The sequence below is a fragment of the Mustelus asterias genome, chromosome 9 (genome assembly GCF_964213995.1).
Source record: "Mustelus asterias chromosome 9, sMusAst1.hap1.1, whole genome shotgun sequence".
NCBI classification, from domain to species: domain Eukaryota; kingdom Metazoa; phylum Chordata; class Chondrichthyes; order Carcharhiniformes; family Triakidae; genus Mustelus; species Mustelus asterias.
In genome coordinates this window covers 102,000,590-102,012,948 of record NC_135809.1, presented here as the reverse complement: position 1 = coordinate 102,012,948, position 12,359 = coordinate 102,000,590, and the positions used below count along the sequence as shown (strand labels likewise).

The following is a 12,359-nucleotide window of genomic DNA, read 5'->3' as shown; positions in this document are numbered from 1 at the left end:
TCAATATTATGAGGGCATAAGAACTAGGAGCAGGATAGGCCATCTGGTCCCTCGAGCCTGCACTGCCATTCAATAAGATAATGGCTGATCTTTTCCTGAACTCAGCTCCACTTACCCGCCTGCTTACCAAGCCCTTAATTCCTTTACTATTCAAAAATTTATCTATCCTTGCCTTAAAAACATCCAATGAGGTAGCCTCGACTGCTTCACCGGACAGGGAATTCCACAGATTCACAACCCTTTGTGTGAAGAAGTTCCTCCTCAACTCAGTCCTACATTTGCTCCCCCTAATTTTGAGGCCATGCCCCCTAGTTCCACCTGCCAGTGGAAACAACTTCCCTGCTTCTATCTTATTTTGAAGGAAGTAGATCTTATATGTTTCTATAAGATCCCTCCTTCATTCTTCTGATTTACAATGAGTATAGCCCCAGTCGACTCAGTCTCTCCTCACAAGCCAACCCTCTCAACTCCGGAATCAACCTAGTGAATCTCCTCTGCACCCCCTCCAGTGCCAGTATATCCTTTCTCAAGTACGGAGACCAAAACTGTACACAGTACTCCAGGTGTGGCCTCACCAGCACCTTATACAGCTGCAACATAACCTCGCTGTTTTTAAACTCCATCCCTCTAGCAATAAAGGACAAAATTCCATTTGCCGCCTTAATTACCTGCTGCACCTGCAAACCAACTCCTTGAGATTCCTGCACAAGGACATCCAGGTCCCTCTGCACAGCAGCATGCTGCAATTTTTTACTATTTAAATAATAGTCCATTTTGCTGTTATTCCTACCAAAATGGATGACCTCACATTTACCAACATTGTACTCCCATCTACCAGACCCTTGCCCACTCAATTGGACTATTTATATCCCTTTGCAGACTTTCAGTGTCCGCTGCACACTTTGCTCTGCCACTCACCTTAGTGTCATCTGCGAATTTTGACACACTACACTTGGTCCCCAACTCCAAATCATCTACGTAGATTGTAAACAATTGCAGTCCCAACACTGATCCCTGAGGCACACCACTAGTCACTGATCGCCAACCAGAAAAACACCCCTTTACTCCCACTCTTTGCTTTCTGTTAGTTAACCAATCTCTATCCGTGCTAATACATTACCCGTAACACCATGCACCTTTGTCTTATGCAGCAGCCTTTGGTGTGGCACCTTGTCAAATGCTTTCTGGAAATCCAGATACACCACATCCACAGGTTCCCCATTGTCCACTGCGCATGTAATGTTCTTGAAAGATTTTCACGGAGAAAAACAAGTTGGAAGTTGTTCTGCGTCATGTTTCCAAGAAGGGAGTAATTTATTGTTGAGTTTCTCAAGGAGTCTTGCAGTGTGTTTGTCAAATCCCCTCTGTTCAATTCTACTCAAACCTCCATTCCACTGGATTCCTTGCTAAGTGGAAGGCCTTTTCATAAACTAGATTTTAGATATCTATGTTCAATATGTATGAGAATTTTGGAATAGGTTCTTTTCGCTAACATAATGAGTTATGAACTCCAAAATACAAACATTATACATGGTAGAATGAAACTAGAAAAACATTTTGCGCCTTCAGTTTACACTTTGTGAATTTTAGTTCCATTCTTTTTATCCAGGGTTTGTCGACCTTGTCACTGCAGAAAAAATTGAGTCTTCCAGGCAAATCTGTGAATTACTGTAAAGTACATTGCATAAGTGTGCCAAACCAGTTTGCAATTACACAGGGCCTGAAATGGAGAGTTTTCCTGGTTTCAGAAATGCGGTGCAATTGAAGCATGTAGAAAACAGTATTTGATTACTACTAATTAACTGTTGTTTCTAATGCTCTTTGTAGTTGGTCCAAAACATATTAACTCGGAATTATGTTAACCATTGTACATGATTTTTTTTTGTCCATGCTGAGGCAGAAAGGATTAACATTTAAGTAGTTGTGAGTACAGTATGTATACTCCATAATCTTCAAAATAGTTTTATATTGCAGACATTTGCATTGTGTTAACTTTACTCTCATAGTTTTAAAATCAACAATCATTGCTCTTTCTCCCCTCTTCCCTAACCTCTGCCCCACACACCTTTGCTTCTGTAGTCTATAGTGGATTTGTGGGAGGAGAGGGAGATTCTTAACTCTACAGTAGCATAGCAAGGGGAGTATTAATCCAGTGTATGATTCTCTAAATATTGTAAGAGTTCTTGGAACAGATTAATGGGATTATTTCAAATCACTGGAAATTGCTGTGCTGTTGCAGCCCTCAAGACAATAAACATCTCAGCATTTTCCATTATTGGGAAAGAAAAAATCCAGACCATAAAATCTTACGTATAGCATGCAATTCCTGTGCTTGCAAGAAATAACACCATTACTTTCCCTATCCTACTATTCATCAGCTCAGCTGAGATCCATTCCATTTTGATTACTTGTCTGTTTTTATCCTATTGTCAATTCCTACCTTTCTCTTAAGCACGTGAGTTATATTTTTAAAAATTTCAGATGTAATTTCAAGCTGATTCATGCCTACTTTGGTAACCCAGTTTTTCAGACTCCTCTACTCCAACCAATATTGTGTATTTTCTCCCCAAATTGTTGTAAGTTTTGCTATTTAAATGTTTTATGATTTGGCAGGTGGCAAATGCCACACAAACCAAGTCTCAACAGGAAACTTAGCAAACTATCTCAGCTTTTTCTTTTTGCATTTTTGCCATGGGAAGATGCATGTATTGAAGTCAGAAGCCAGGAATTTCAGAAACACTTGAGATTTTACATATTAAATTAAAACATTTATTAGCAAAACAAAATTTAAATACACAGGATTATGTTTACACAGTTAAAATTAGTCTGACAGAACATTCATCCAAAACAATTTCCTACTTGGTTAGATTCACAAATAAACACCCCTTTAGTCACCAATCCGTTACAGATAATTAATCTATAAAATTTCCAGTAATAGTACCACAAAGTAAACCCACAGTTGCTATTGGAAAGGTATGTCACGGGATTTCTTTCTCTTTTCCACTCCAGTGTAGAAATTTAAGAAACTTTAAAATGCAACTGTGCTTTCTGAAAATAAATTCTCTGGGTTAGCTGAAACTCAGTAAGAAGTTTAACAACACCAGGTTAAAGTCCAACAGGTTTATTTGGTAGCAAAAGCCACACAAGCTTTCGAGGCTCTGAGCCCCTTCTTCAGGTGAGTGGGAATTCTGTTCACAAACAGAACTTATAAGACACAGACTCAATTTACATGAATAATGGTTGGAATGCGAATACTTACAACTAATCCAGTCTTTAAGAAACAAAACAATGGGAGTGGAGAGAGCATCAAGACAGGCTAAAAAGATGTGTATTGTCTCCAGACAAGACAGCCAGTGAAACTCTGCAGGTCCACGCAACTGTGGGAGTTACAAATAGTGTGACATAAATTCTGATTCTAGGATCGCATGATAAAGACTCAGGAGGAAAAAAGCAGAAATATTTATGTGAAATAGTGTGACATAAACCCAATATCCCGGTTGAGGCCGTCCTTGTGTGTGCGGAACCTGGCTATCAGTTTCTGCTCCGCGACTCTGCACTGTCGTGTGTCGCGAAGGCCGCCTTGGAGAACGCTTACCCGAATATCAGAGGCCGAATGCCCGTGACCGTAGCTGAAACTGCCTCACTTTGCTTCCATACAGTTCTCCGGTACAGATCACACGATTGCAAGTCATACATGGCCACTCCCCCTAAGCTCTCTGCATCTCTCTAAGTACTTTCCCCTAGCTTTCATCTTGACTACATTGTCCCTATGTTTCTTTAAAATGCATTTTCCCATAAAAATATTTTATGTTTGCCCTATTATCATCACTTTCGGGACAAATAAAGTTGAATAACCTAACTTTATTTTCCCTTTGAAATTTAACAATTGAACACAACAAACCTTCTTTGCCCATTGCAAGTTTTTACCCATGTCTTATTTGTTTGCAGAAAATTCAACTTGGCTATATTTACTTCAAGTGTCTGCCTTTCACACCTAGACCCTTTGATGTCCTAAACCCTGTAGATACCTAGTCCCCAGCTTAATTAAATTACATTTACACACACACTTCGCCAAATAACACAATGAACCCCAAAAGTTTTATCATGCGCTCTTTCTTCACACTAAAAGTAATGTACTATTACAATATCATGTAATAAGGACAGCATAAATATTACACATAAGGATTATAATATGAGATTGAAATTGACTAAAATACATGTAAGCACCCAGGTTAAATTGTTCTCTGCCCTCTAACCACCTGAACATAACACTTCCCTTTACATTTGCAGTATTCGTTGGATCAACTAGCAAAAAATAAATTCTTGGCTCTGCATGTTAAAATTTGTAACCAGCTTTATTTGTTTGTTTCAGGTCAATATATCTCAGACAGATCTGCAAGGGATTGGCAATACTATAACGATGGTAACCCAGGATGGCACTACCATCACGGTTCCAACACACGATGCAGTTATTTCCACACAAGATACGCACTCAGTTACAATGGTGACAACAGATGGTTCAGATGGTCAACAGGTAAAGGAATTTTGTTTTATATATTCAAAATTTGAGATCAGTGGCATTCTGGATAATACTTCATTCAAACTGTTGATACCAAAGGGCCAGATATGTGCACATATTTCTTTTCTAATTCCACACAATTGTGCAAGTTCTCAATGTTTTTTCTAAATCCTCTGTATTTTTTCTCTTACCACATTCTCAGAACAAAATAAATCTATCCTATCCACTGCATGCTTGAGCAATGTGGATGAAGATTAGTCAGATTTCCCCTCTACTTGCTGCATCAGGCTGCTGTAAACAAAACTTTGAAAAGGAAACCAATGTGAGACTGCATATTCAACATGCACATAAATACAGAATGTAGACTTAAACAGTGGCAGTTAAGGGATATCCTCATAATCGCAGTCGTTCCATGATTGGCCAATGTGAGGTTGCCTTAATTTCACTCCCATAATCCCTTGTCATTGACTTAAATATTTTGGGTCATGAAAGGCATTATATATAAATGCAAGTGTTTATTTATTTTTAATCGTTTGTCTTTGGCCTCTAGGTTGCAAGTCAGCCTAATTCCCAGTTTGGCCTTTGGACCAGGTATACCCCACTCACAACTTTGTCCTCTTCTTGCCAATTTGGCCTAACCTCAAATTTAACTCTCCATCAGTCAAGCCTAGCTCTGCTATTGGACTTGCATAAGAAATAGGAGCAAGAGTAAACCATTTATGCTGTGCCATTCAATAAGATCAAGGCTGATCTGATTGTGGCCTTAACATCACTTTCTTGTCTGCCCCCCCCCCCCCCCCCATTCTTGACTCCCGTGTAGATATGACTTGAAGCAGTTAACTATGTATAAACAGCTTATTTGACTTTTTTTCTTCTTTTTCTTCTTCTTCAAGCCTTCCCAAGCTCTCCTTCTGTAATTTCTCCTGTTAAAAAGGCTGTTTGTAGATCAGCTCCCAAGCAGGTCTGTGAGAACATAGCAAGGTCACTCTTCCTCTTCGCTCTTTTGCAAATGTTAAGCTTCTGTTTGTCTCATAGCAGTGAGGTCTTAGCTGAAAACGTGTGTGGGTGAGAACAGTACAAAACTACAAAGACACATTTTGGAATTCTAACATGACATACCAGTTTGCTACCTGCTTTAGTTTCTTTAAAAAGCAACATCCAGCTAAACAGTCTGTTGTTGTTCACTGGCTTGTGAAAGAGATTTATTTACTACATATTTTAGTAACTTAACAAACAATACTTAAATCAATTACATATATAATAGTTTTATTTTATTGTAACAATATTGATGATCATAGGCAAAATATTTTCCAACCACTAAACCAGATGACCCTAGAATAATTCACCATTGACTAACAGCTGCCTTCAGTACGCCATTTATATTCTAGTTAAAGTTCTGTTGAAATATCATCAGTTACTATTAACTAATTGACAGCACTATTCAAAATAATATCCTAAAGATCATAATTGAACCAAATATATTAAATGAATAAACACATTCTGAGAGTACGTGCTTTATAAATTCTGGCATTTAATTGAAAGCATCTGTTTTCCAAAAGGTGGCTATAGTGACACCAGATTGTGTGATGAGAGGTGAGACCACTATTGCTGCACTACAGGCTGCATCTGTTGAAGTGGAAAAAATGGTTACTCACCAGAACCATGAGCATCATTTGGTGACTGGAGGAGCACGACCTGTAACATTGCTGGCTACTGCAAACGGCACTCAAATTGCAGTGCAGGTGGGTTTTGAACATTCTACCTTTACGTTAAAAAATTTCTGCTGTATATAATGAACATTTGTAATTATTTGCCATAGGTTTTGTTCAGAGTAAGAGCATAGTCTCAGAATAAAAGGAAGGCAATTTAAGATGGAGATGAGGAGGAATTTCTTCTGAGGGTTTTTGGAACTTCTTGCCACAGAGAGCAGCGGGAACAGAGTCCTTGTGTATATTTAGGGCTGAGATAGGTAGATTTTTAATCAGTAAGAGAATCGAGGGTTATGGGGAAAGAGCAGGAAAGTGGATGTGTGGAATGTCGGATCAGCCATGATCCCATTGCATGACAGAGCAGTTTTGAGCAGCTGAATGGCCTACTCCTGTTCCAATTTTTTATGGCCCTGTTAAAGTAGTCCAAAAATAGGAAGACCCAAGAGTTTGTATTATACTGCAGATCTTTGTTTGCTGAGTGTCCTTAATGGTTGATGTTGAAGTCCAGTGTTCATGTATATTCATCATTTTCGCTTCCCCTTTGATCCTATATCTTTAAAACCTTGTTGTTTATTTGGTATTGAACACATGCCAGTATTTTGACTGTGGGGTGGGGACAGTTACGACGTTTATTATATGCTACTACATTTATTATACGTTATGCACCAATAAAGTTTGATATGCTTTATGTTTATTGATTACATTCTTTCCAAATCAAAAGACTATTGTAATCTGACTGATACTACACTGTAATTTATTTCCATTCTTATTGTTAGTGTTTGGTGACTTGTGGTTAGGAACTTGTAGTTATGAGTGGGAGTTGGGGAAAAACTCTATCTCATCAGGGCACCAATAATCATTGATGCATTTTTAGTTTGATTTCTAAATTCAAAAGCAGCAAATTCACTAACCAAATCATCTGTTTTTGTAATGCACAGTTCCTTATTTAAACTGAAACCAAGTTGTATTAAACTGAAACCAAGTTATGTTTTGGAAAATAAGGAGTTGAAACCAAGTCAGGGTAGGGGCTAAACATGCCGGTGAACGTGGCTACAGAGTGCCTTTTTTCAAGGGTGTCCCAATCTCCAAGTGCACTGGGAGACCCCCTCCCAAACACTGGTCATCGGCATTGAGACCCTCCCGATGAGCTTCTTTGCCTGACCCCCGGCCGTGCCCCCTCATCATGCTCCACCCCTGCACGACCCCCACCATCCCATAGCCCTCCAGTCACTGTTAAGTTTCCTGAGTAAAATTTCCAATTACCTAGATAGTTATTGAAGTTTTGAAAGCTGGTAACTGATGATCTGCCACGTGCAGCACCTTCTTTGATACCACTTGTGCAGGACACATTGAGATCTTTGAGGTTGCAATGGATTATTTCTAATCCCTACCTAAACCCTATGTCTTTCCACTTATCTTACCTAATATTTGCTCCTTTGGCTCGATGCCCATTTTTATTTTATGATGTCTATGTGAAAAGCTCTGGAACATTTTCTTATATTAATGGCACTGTATAAATGCAGGTTGTTGTTGCTACCTGTGATTTAACTAACTTACTATCCATACAAATTAAGCTGTTGAGTATGGTTTGATTGACAGAACATCTAAATCATTGGCATAATGTTGTGAACTGACAAATGCACTTTTTTACATAAATATGATTTTGTAAAATGTAATATTATGTTTTTTTCATAGCTTGGTGAGCAGCAATCTTTGGAGGAAGCGATCAGAATAGCATCGAGAATACAACATGGTGAAACACCAGGGATTGATGAACATCAATAAATGAGTAATTGAAAATGATGTAAGGACTGCAGTTCTGCCTATTTCCCACAATAGTTGTACTGTATATAGTACACAGACTGTATCACTCACAGGCTCTGTGTAGCTTTTAAACATTTTTAAAGCTGCAATATATTGTGAACATCATGAATTTTAAGCCTCCATTTAGAGTACTAGTTAAAAATAAATTAATGAAGCAAAATTTGTGACACTGCAAACTAGTTCGAGGTTTTGAGTATTAATTTATCTTCACTCTTCGCTTACGACATGCTGTATACTATTCTAATTTATTTTGTCAATGCTCAGGTGCATTAGATACATCACACTTTTTTTAAAGTACCTCTGCAAACCAATGTTAGAGATGGATGTATGAGTTGAAAGAATATTTACTGTACTACTGATTTCCAGTTTAAAGATGTGGATTCTTTATTCCAAATTAACTTTACTAGACACATATGCATTTTCCTGTTGAATGACTTTTACTAAAGCTTGCATAAACATGATTTTTTAAAACTTTTTATGATATGTTGCAGCTTTAGAGTGAAATTATCACTGCCTGTTGACTGTGTACAGTTTGGAGTAGACAAATCAGGTAAATATTAAAGGTACTTTAAACTGTAGGCCCAAAAATGTGGAGTGCCCGAGCATGCGTTATAAACTTAAATCTGCATGTATTTCAGCACCTGGGAAATCTAAGTGATAGAATATTATATTCTAGTATAAGCATTAAGGAGGTGAACATATTTGGGACTACAGTTTTACACTTTTATGGAAATTTATTTCATACTACTAAAAGATGTTTGATCTTTTGCTTGTGACTAATTACCTGTAAATACATACTAATACCACAGATGTAACCTACATTTTACTTTTTACATATGATCATGTAAAAATTCAAAAAGAGGAGCTTTGGTTGTGCAATATTAAAGACATAAAATCTAAATTTATGTTGCTTTATTCAAAAATAACACACTTTATTCTTTTTTGTGTTAGGCATTATTCTGAAGGCATTTTAACTGACTAAAGCAAAAGGAAAAAAAGACATTAAATTGCTTGAATGACTTGCTGAATTTATGATAAAGGTACATCCTGTGCATAGGGTTTTAAATCAGACATGCTTAGATTTGGGCAATAACACCTATCTATAGAAAGACTGATTTATTAAAACATAGAAGCCTCTTTTGTTAAGGAGACTTCAAACAAGTTCTTGCTACTATGCTATTTTAAAAAAAAATTAGGGAAAATTTAAAATGTTTACTTTTTTATTTTTAAGTAGTAGTTTAACTTCTTGTCAGCAAGTGTTGCCAGGGAATATTTTTAAGTATATTAAAAAAAAATATTTTGAAATTAATTCTCTTGTGAGGGTTTTTATTTGAGTTCTTAATATTTAAAAACCTCTATGGCCTTCTTCATTATTCATTCTAGCTGAACTTGGAAGTCTGACTTACTTGGTAGCACTCAGGAGTCAGAAGATTGAGAGTTCAAGCACCAATTTAGGACTTCAACATATAATTTAGGTTGACATCCCAGCATTGTATTAAGGGAATATTGCATTGTTGGAGTGTCATTCAATGAATGAAATATTATAAACCGGGGCTCCCCCAAATGTTCCATTAGTTCTGTAGGAAGATAAGGATCCCAAGGCCATATTCAAAAAGAGGCAAAAGGAAAGGCCCTACTGGTCAAAATTCTTAAAACAGCAACACCAAAATTGCATTTATAACTCATTCTTCACTGTACTCAGTATTAAAAATGGCTGATGTGTTTTTTGTGTAGCAGCTACTGCAATTCTGAATAATTTTGAATTACTTTGACATATTTCTGATACATTTGATGAGGTGCTCCATATATTCCAACTGATTTTATTTCTTTTCGAAAGTCAAGTTGCAAAGCTGTTTATGCTTTTAGATTAAGTGCTAACCGGTTGTATATTTAATCATAGTTAGGAGTAAGTCATTTAGTTCCTTGAACTTGTTCTATGAATTCCTACTTATTAAATAATTATCAAACAGCATCCCTGGTTAAGCAATGAATATATGGAAAAATGGAAATTCATGTAGGATAATCAGGTTTTATTTTCACACCAAAAGATACTTGCAGATCTGCTGTCAAATGTCTTTGGCACTTTGAAATGTTCAATTAGTTAACCAGTTGAAAGAAAGAGGCTACACAGTAAGCAACAAAAGGGTATCTTCTTCTGCCCTCACCCATCATCTCTCAAAGATTGTGATTAATATGCTTTTGTAGATGGTACCAGTTCTCCAGACTCTTGGCCAAGTTAGACAAGCGGTTGGACTGGTCGATTATGGGGCATCATACTATGCCTCTGAAACTATATGTATGTACACTTTTGAACACTGACTAGCTATCAGGAGTTGAAGCCTTTGGAAGAGGTTCAATTAATAGGGAATGACCATTTAATTAATAATCTGCTGATGCCAGAAGATTAATGAAACTTCATTGTGTACTTTAGTAAACACTGCCAGATATTGCGAATTGACAAGATCTTGCTCCAGATAATCTGGTGAATATGCATTTAAACTACAAGCGACACTTTTCCTTTGGAGCTTTGTCAATTCACAGTTCCCACCTCCCAAACCAAACTTTCAAATTCTGAATATGCAAGTACACACATCTTGATGCATTAGTCATTCACACAAACTTTTGAACTTTGAAATAACTGTGTATGATATTGATTTATTTTAATGAATAAAACCAGAGGTTGGAAATTATTGAGGTGATTTGAGGACATTGATAATTTCAATTAATTATTTGCTGAAGTTTTATTCTTCAGTACTGGACACGCATGTGTCTTATTTTATATTTCGTGGTTGTAACGAGGTTGCAAGACTAGCACTTTTAAAACAACCAGCTCTGACATAGGGTCATCCAGACTTGAAACATTGGCTCTATTCTCTATCCACAGATGCTGTCGGACCTGCTGAGATTTTCTAGCATTTTCTGTTTTTGCGTGCTTTAAAAACTAATGTTGATAAGGGTAATGTAGTTGATCTGGTACACGTGGACTTCCAAAAGGCACTTGAGAAAGTGTCACATAATAGGCCTTGTCAGCAAAGTTAGAACCCGTGAAATAACAGGGTTAATAACAGTAACAGCATGGATATGAAATTGGCTGTGAGACAGGAAACAGAGTCATGGTGACCAGTTGATTTTCGAAGAAGAGTTTTAGACAGGTCAAGTCTTCAGAGGGTGCAAAATGAGTGGCTAAGCAGGAGAGTATTGCAATTGTGTGTCCAGGGAAAGAAAGGCATGGATAAAAGATTTAGCATCAGAGGAATGGGCAGAAATTAGTGATGTAACCAAAGTAGAATTAGTCATAGGAACATAGAAAATAGAAGCAGAAGTAGGCCATTTGGCCCTTCAAGCCTGCTCCACCATTCATTTTGATCATCAAATTCAATATCCTGATCCCGCCTTCCCCCCTATATCCCTACGCCCCAAGAGCAAAGAAACATCGTCAGTCTTAGTGATACGGTGCATATCGTGTCAGAAGCTTATCTCAGGATTAACTTGGATGCGAAGATTGCAAATGGTCTAGTTCAACCTCAGAAGGTAACCAGGGAGAGGGATGGATTCAGTGGTTAGGGAACAGAGTTTGTCATGAGCACTGTAGACCATGGTTTAGGCCTTCCATTTAATTGGAGGAAATGTCTACTGATCCAGTACTGAATAGCAGATGAATACCAGCAGTGCAGGAGTCAAAAGAAGTGGCAGCGAGGTAGAAGCTGTTAAAGCCCAGGTGGAAGCTGATGGTTTTCTGGATGATGTCACTGAGGATAAGTGAGCATTGGAGGTTACTAGAATTGAGATATCACAAAATTATCTTATCCTACTGCAGTTCAGTTAATAATGTTCTAGCAAAATTGTGAGCAGGGCATGGATCTATTCTCTGGAAATGTGAAGACTAAGAGGAGATCTGTTCGAGGTCAGTAAAATAATGAAGAGGTTTGATAGGATGGACATAGATGAACTGTTTCCACTTGTGGGCTAAAATAACAGGAAATCAAGTAGCCACTAAAAGATTGAAAAAAAAGGAAATTCCTTTAAACAGGGAGTACTGAAAATGTTGAATTTTCTGCCACATGGAATATTTAAGGAAGCATTGCCAACTCTGGTTGAATGTATTCATCACCTGACTTCACTTCTGACCCCACCCATCTTCCATATGGACTGCCTTCCTACAAAGATTGCAAAAGGAACGAAGACCATGTTGCCTAATTGTTTAGTGATTGATTTGGTTTTCGATTCAATGAAATAGCCTTTTTCTTCGTCCCCAATATTTTTATAGCTAAGAAATGTTCAAAGGAAAAAAAACTATATTCTTTGTG

The 12,359-nt window shown here is 37.5% G+C and overlaps 1 protein-coding gene across 8 annotated transcripts in view; it reads left to right on the top strand.

Moving 5' to 3' along the window:
• znf143b (zinc finger protein 143b) overlaps nucleotides 1–9,359 on the top strand; it is a 94,662-nt gene extending 85,303 nt beyond the window's left edge. For all 8 annotated transcript variants that reach the window (XM_078220702.1, XM_078220699.1, XM_078220696.1 and 5 more), the window contains 3 exons: nucleotides 4,373–4,534; nucleotides 6,079–6,261; nucleotides 7,924–9,359. In XM_078220702.1, coding sequence (XP_078076828.1) covers nucleotides 4,373–4,534; nucleotides 6,079–6,261; nucleotides 7,924–8,013 — 435 coding nt within the window. In that variant the 3' untranslated portion in view covers nucleotides 8,014–9,359. The remainder of the gene's footprint in view (nucleotides 1–4,372; nucleotides 4,535–6,078; nucleotides 6,262–7,923) is intronic.
• Nucleotides 9,360–12,359: the final 3,000 nt, after the last annotated feature.